At 40.0% G+C, this 7,580-nt stretch overlaps 1 protein-coding gene across 2 annotated transcripts in view; it reads right to left on the bottom strand.

The window, feature by feature from the left end:
- Window positions 1-417: 417 nt before the first annotated feature.
- Window positions 418-7,580, bottom strand: part of LOC311097453 (rho GTPase-activating protein 7) — a 53,131-nt gene continuing 45,968 nt past the window's right edge. For both annotated transcript variants that reach the window (XM_084137126.1, XM_084137127.1), the window contains exons 11-14: window positions 5,419-5,640; window positions 4,839-5,056; window positions 3,268-3,441; window positions 418-1,385 (exon numbers count right to left, since the gene is read on the bottom strand). In XM_084137126.1, the coding sequence (XP_083993252.1) occupies window positions 1,259-1,385; window positions 3,268-3,441; window positions 4,839-5,056; window positions 5,419-5,640 (741 nt within the window). In that variant the 3' untranslated portion in view covers window positions 418-1,258. The remainder of the gene's footprint in view (window positions 1,386-3,267; window positions 3,442-4,838; window positions 5,057-5,418; window positions 5,641-7,580) is intronic.

The raw sequence follows: 7,580 nt of genomic DNA, 5'->3' as shown, positions 1-7,580 counted from the left end.
TTCGAACGAATTCATACGACCTCACTCGTATGATTTAGCAAAAATTTTACAAATTCGTACATATTTTACGAGTTGCCCAATTCGTATGAATTTGTACGAATGACCCACCCCTGACCCCGCCCCTAAACCTACCTATCACTGGGGTTTAGACAAATAGTACGAATTCGTTCGAATTGGTCGTGAGATAGCAAAGTCATATACACCCTATAGGATGGGTGTAGGGTGAGTACATTATGGGATGATTTTCATTTTTGGGTAAACTAACCCTTTAAAGATCAGATAAGAATTAAGATAGTCTATTACAATGTAAAAGCAGTCAGGCTAGTGATTGACCAATCAGAATCAAGTATTCCATAGTCGTGTAATAAATAAGAATTCATCAGAGCATCAAGAAATAAGTCATGTCAAGCCACGGTGTACTTCAATGATATATATATTTAAATAAAATCTGTAACATATCAACAATACAATCACAAAAATATAAGTTATATTAGAACTTGCTCTTATAAAGTCAAAATTTATAGTGTAATTATGATATTTTGATTTATCAAATGTGTAGCATCACAATTTGATCATATACTTCATAACTCTATGATAGTAAAATGCAAAATAATTATAATGCAATAATGTGCCAGGTCACATATATCACCAAACGGTCGATTAGACAGTCTTTTAACGCTCTCAAATAAATAAAAGCGCACATGGCAGCTTCCAACTGAAAAACACGCCTGCTTGAATCAGTGTCTCGGCTTCTGTACACAACATGGCTAATCTGCCCTTGTATTTCTCGTGTTTATGATGGTGTACACAAGAATGACACCGCAGTCGAGTCTTCAGAGTGATATAGTTCCAGATCAAGTCACCCAGTCCATCCTTTAATGCTTAAAAACAGCGGGAGTTGAGAGTTTGAGAGTCAACCACTGCAACGCATTATCCCGTGGAACGGTCCTTTAAATAGGATGAGACATTTCATTACTCTGACACTCTCTTGTCAGTCTCGATAATGCAAAGTGCACCGGCTCTCTTGGAACACCTCATCACACTGTTGTTGTTCCTTGTCTGCAGACTGAATTGTCTTTGCATTGAAATGGTCGCGTAACTCTCTACGGTACTGAGATTCTGGAACAACTTTGAAGATTTCACTTCATCATCTCAGAGCTTTGGAGCTCATTCGCTCGCTCACACGCACTTTATTTCTTTGTTTTTTTTTAGCTCACTCATAGCTCAGGGATTGTAAAGCTGTCTGGGGTTTAACAAATTACTCTTTGGAGTCCTTGCTGTGCTTTGAGTCTTTTGTTTTGTGTCTAAAAGAGTCTCTCATGGCATTCAACACAGATGAAACCAGGTGTCCTCCTACTTTATGGTGCCACTCTGGAGATCGACCTCTGATGAAAGAGAAAAGAGTGAAAAGTCAATATAGGGGTTCAAGATTGAAGAGTAAGACAGGTTTACTTTAAGACTTTGTTCACACTTGTTATTTGTCAATATCAGATTCTAAAACTGAAACTTTTGTCGTTTGTCACGTCCATTCATGACGTCTCGCTGTGGTTCTGTCATTAGCATGTCAGACATTGCTTCACATTCAGGTCTATTGTGTAAGCCAGAAACCGCTGATTCAGCATTCAACGCACGTCACAAGCACACTGCATTCACACGAAGACAAATTTCCAAAAATCTATTGAATTTGATTTACATGTTTGTTTACATTTGCATTATAACTATATTAAAAAAAATACAATTATTTTAATATAAATATATTTTACATAATTTATATTTGTATATACAAAAAAGTGTATTTATAATATAATTTTATAATGTATTTCTTTTTTTTTTTTTAGCTATATCTTTTAAATCAGGTTTGTAAATATTTTTCATGTGTTTTTCCCCCTGTGAATCTGCCACACAAAAAAATTGGATTTTTGCTGCCTGTCTATAACATTACTGTAGCATGATTTTTCAAAGCACATTTATATTTAGACGTATGCATGTATAATGAACATATTAACTTATTTAATATAGTAAAATAATATAATAATAAAATGTAATGTATAATTATGTGGTTTTCTTTTGTAGCAGGTTTGTCAACGTGAGATTATTTATTTATTTGCTCATATCATGTCAGACCTCATATTGTCTAAGGGTACGTTTACACGACAACAATGTACCAAAAAATGGAAACGTTTTCCTTTGTGTTTTTCACGTACAGACGACAATGAAATGCGAAAACGATTCCTGTTCAGACGGCTCCGCTAAAACTACTAAAACACTGTATTCTGCTGCCAGGCCAGTAGTTGGCGATATCACTTTGTAAAGAAACACTACGTGCCTATAGACTGAACACGTTATACTTATGTGCATGACGTCACTGATTTCACAATTTCACATTTAAACGGTGTTTAATGGTATCGTTTTCAAAAGTTCGCATTTTTTTTTGGGAACCAAAATGCTGTTTTCCATTTTTGGTTGAAATAGTTTTGTGTAAACGGCCCCTCGCTCATTGCTAATTTTTGCTGCCTGTGAGAACAAAGGAATATGAATGTATGAATAAACAAACTGCCAGTAGCTTTCAATAATATAAGAAATCATTAATAAGAAATCGAACTGTGAATGTTCAAGTGATTTTAAAAATAAATAAGAGAAAGGGGTCATTTACTGCTTTAAAAATTAATAAAATGCAGCTTAGTGGTTTATATTTTAGGTTAAATAACAGTGTAAAAATGTTCTTGGTGGCCATCTGAAAAGTTATAAAATAGTGATAAAATGTGTAGTCTTTTAGAAAATGAAGCCCATATAGCTACTTCTTACCTACCTACTTTCTTAATTGAAAACACAGATTCCTGCTCCCAACCCACCAATCAATATGCAGCAATAGAATGCTAACTTTGTTTTGACAGGACAAATACATGCTGCAATCACAATAACGTATAGTGTCTCCCCTCACCTGCACTCTCAAATATGCCAGCTAGACAAGTTCTAGCCTGTGGAGGTAATATAATATGTCTCAATGATTGTGCCGCATGTTTGCGCTGTCACATCACATCCCTAGGAACGCATCTCAATTTTCATTGACAACTGTTTTCTGTATTACATCCCTGTGTTTCATTGAGTCTAAAATATGAATCTATAGGGGCTCTTGTAGACCAACAGGGAACAAATTGATTGTAAAAGTAACAATCTTTGAGCCAACCAAAAATTTGGAGCCTGAAGCTCTTGCTATGTATGTTTGGATTTATAACCTCTGTTCTCGGTTTAGTTTGAGATACACACCTCGTGTCGGTCCGGCAGAGGTGCGTGACTCTTGACTTTTTTGACCCCAGCGCCTCGATTAAAAAGAAGCTGCAGAAAACTTGCGCCCGCACTCCTCTGACAGCCACAGCGGCATGTTCGACCGAGGTGGAGGACACAAACATAGACCCTGTGGGATGATCCGTTTGCCACATCCTGCAGGAAAAAGGATGGAAAAGATTGAAAGATCATGTAGGGTGACACCAGCAGTGCAAGCGCATTGATATGTGGGGTGGCTGGATTACAGCCATGGCAGCGGTTAACGGGATTACACGTGCAGTGGCGTGCATGTCATGAGGTGCCGTTGTTAAGGGATTTACTCTTTACTGTGCTAATTTGTCACCGAATTTGCTAAATTAAATCCAGGATGGAACCCGTGTTAAGTTTCAATTTTCTGCTGACAGATTCACCTCTTATCATTCCAGCAAGGTAATTTAAACAATATAATTTGTCCCAGATGCTAATGCAGGGAATTATGCAAAGGTGAAACACCTTTGAATATGAAGTGCAAAGCTCTTGCTCTCAGTTCATTCTGTGAGCGTCATCCCATTTCAAAGTGCTTTATTGCCTTTGGGTGATAAGCCTTAAGTTCTGTTTAACGTTTGACCTTGATTTTCTAAATATTGCTTTGTTTTCAGTTGTAATAGTTTTCAATTTCCCTTCAGTTATTGAATTGTCATAATTAGGGATAACATATAGGGCCCTATTTTAACAATCTAAGCACCACATGGTCTAAAGCGCACGGCGCAAGTGCACTTAGGGCGTGTCCGAATCCACTTTTGCTAGTTTATCGATGGGAAAAATGGTCGGCGCCCCCGGCGCATGGTCTGAAAGGGTTGTCCCTATTATCTTAATGAGTAATGGGTATGTTTTGGGTGTAACGTGCAATAAACCAATCAGAGTTCATCTCCCATTCCCTTTAAAAGCTAGTTGCGCTCGCACCACGGCGGATTCGCTATTTACATGGCGGATTTTGCAAGCAGAAAAACTGAACACTTCTCTAGCGAGGAAACGGATCTGCTGGTGCGCGAGGTGACCATCTATGGGACGAAGTATGGGACGCATTGTGGACCTGCCTATAGGCGCACATTACTAAAACGCTATTTAAATAAAAAAAATATTGCGCCATTGATTTTAGACTTTAGACCAGGTTTCAGTTGCCTCAAAATAGAAACGCGCCTCGTTTTCAGACAAGCACGCCCATGGGTACAAATGCATTTGCTGTTTAAACAACGTGAAAATGATAACTGCGTCGGGCTGAAACTAGCCAAACACACTCGCGTCGCGCCTGGCACTGCATTGCGCCGGGTGTATGATAGGGCCTATAAACTTTAAAAGCACTTTGTGACAAAAATTAGACGCATATCTAATAATCTACAAACTACATATATATTTGTAAATAAAAGTCATTGAGAATAAGGGCGTACTCACACTTGGCACGGTTGAGTAGTCAAAACAACTTAACTTTGGGGGTCAAGCGTTCTCGGGCATCGTTCAGATCGCCTAGTGTGAGTACACCCTAAGTTACCCCAAATTCTCCAGTAACTCTTTACCTTAACAGAACATGCTGCAGTGGTGGTCGGGCCCCTGCAGCCTGGAGTATGTAATGGTACACATCTTTATTCTTGTCCAGAGTCTCCACCACCTCGCTGTGCAAGATGTCTCTTTGCCACTGATTCTGTTCTCGTAACACGTGGTGGAAGACTTCCTGCTGCGGAGCATCCAATTCCGTCGTTCCTCTCCACAGCCTCAAAGGGTAACCATCCTCCACCTTCAAAAATTGCATTAGAGTCATCACCTTCTTATCTTTGTTTGCAGGACGTTTATGAAGATGAATTGCAAGTGCAAACTGAAACTACGTGTTTGATAGCAACTGATTATGGCTTTGGCACAAAGTCATTCTTTGTGCGCATAATATATTTGGACTCCTTTCTCTAAGAACTGACAAAATGTAAAATGTGTACCTTGAATACAATGTAAGTCGCTTTGGATAAAAGCGTCTGCCAAATGCATAAATGTAAAATGTAAATGTAGAGGCGGGAATGCAAGTCCTTTGGGTCTCTAAACCCAATATTATGATGATATTAGGATATTATTGATATTAGGATATAAGTTGAAGGAGTACATACAAACCTTTTTAACCGCCACATCCACATGATCACAGCTTGAGCAGGATATCCAGCCTTTAGACTTGTCTCTGACCTCCTTCAAGAGTTTTTCTGTGAGTAGAAACAGCCTGGCACGGTCTGGAAGTTCATTTTCTCCACAGTGAGACACAGAACTTAGACCTGCATCCTTTTGCTGTGAATCTTCAGTAAAACTGCCTGCTCCCTGGTCTTCCCAGTATTTCGGTATCTGTATTGATGAAAGATATAAATGTTATATGTTTTATATAGTACACATGCTTGCATATAACATTTTCCAGCCCCTTAAGAAGCTTTGGTATAGTTTTGACTAGTCTAGTAACTTTCGAGTTGTTTTGATCCCAAGGACCCCATTGTGAGGGACCCCTTTAGATAAAACATATAGGCAGCTATATACACTCACCGACCACTTTATTATGTACACCTGTTCAACTGCTTGTTAACGGAAATTTCTAATCAGCCAATCACACGGCAGCAACTCCATACATTTAGGCATGTAGACATGGTCAAGACGATCTGCTGAGGTTCAAACTGAGCATTAGAATGGGGTAGAAAGGTGATTTAAGTGACTTTGAACGTGTTGTTGTTGGTGCATGACAGGCTGGTCTGAGTATTTCAGAAACTGCTGATCTACTGGGATTTTCACACACTACCATCTCTTGGGTTTACAGAGAATGGTCCAAAAAAAGAGAAAATATCCAGTGAGCAGCAGTTCTGTGGGCAAAAATGTCTTGTTGATGCCAGAGGTCAGAGAAGAATGGCCAGACTGGTTAGAGCTGATAGAAAGGCAACAGTACTTGAATAATCACACCTTGCATGAAGAGAATCTCTGAACGCACAACACATTGAACCTTGAAGCAGATGGGCTACAGCAGCAGAATACCACACTGGATGCCACTCCTGTCAACAAAGAACAGGAAACTGTGTACAATTTGGACCGGCTCACCAAAATTGGACAAGAAGATTGGGAAAATGTTGCCTGGTTTGATGAGTCTTGATTTCTGCTGCGACATTCAGGTGGTAGGGTCAGAATTTGGCGTAAACAACATGAAAGCCTGGATCCATCCTGCCTTTTATCAACGGTTCAGGCTGCTGGTTGTGTAATGGTGTGGGGGATATTTTTTTGGCACACTTTGGGCCCCTTATTACCAAATAAGCATTGTTTAAACTCCACAGCCTACCTGAGTGTTGTCTCTGAACATGTCCATCTCTGTATGACCACAATGTACCCATCTTCTGATGGCTATTTACAGCAGGATAATGCGCTTTGTCACAAAGCTCAAATCATCTCTATCCAATAGAGCACGTTTGGGATGTGGTGGAAGGGGAGATTCACAACGTGGATGTGCAGCCAACAAATCTGCTGCAACTGCAAGACGCTATCATGTGGACCAAATATGGACCAAAGACTGAGGAATGTTTCCAGCACCTTGTTGAATCTGCCAAGTATTAAAGCTGCAATCGGCAAGTCTGGCTGATTGAGTCGACTTAGCCAAAATTTTGAATGTTTACAACTCTCATGCCCCTCCCCCACTGCCAGCGAGCACCCTCCCATCGAGTTTGTGCTCGTCAATGCGTGTGCACCTTGTTTTCTGTGAACGTGTCCGTCTCTTCAGCATCAATCAACACCATGGACTCGGAGGTAGGCTGCCCTGGCTAATTTACCCATAGATAGCAATAACTGAGGAATTGGAAGCTTGTTAGTAGATTTTCTCTCCGCCATCACGCGTCGTACAATCCAACACACCTGCGAACTTCAGGTGTGTGCATGTGATATTAACGTGCGCGACTCAGCGCGAGGGTGAAGTGGGATCTGTGGCGTGTGCACGACCTGTGATTGACAGTCAGATCTCACACCCCCCAGCGCTGATTGGACCCGATGATCCGGGAGCGGTGCATTTTTGCAAAACAAATAACACGCTCCAGGTGGAGTTAGAAGCTCGGGTTTTTTTCTAAAACCACTTTATTTATGTTGTTCTGTCGGATTATAGTGTTGATTTCACTGAATATGATCAAAAAAATGTTTAACTGCCAGCTTTAAGGCAGTTTTAAAGGCAAGAGAGGGTCCATCCCAGTACTAGTAAGGTGTATCGAATAAAGTGGCTGGTGAGTGTTTTTTCATATATATACTACAAGAAATATATTTTTTGT

Source organism: Abramis brama (genome assembly GCF_963993115.1).
Source record: "Abramis brama genome assembly, chromosome: 15".
Taxonomy (NCBI): domain Eukaryota; kingdom Metazoa; phylum Chordata; class Actinopteri; order Cypriniformes; family Leuciscidae; genus Abramis; species Abramis brama.
Note: the sequence above shows the minus strand (reverse complement) of the source record. Positions and strands in the feature narration are given on the sequence as shown.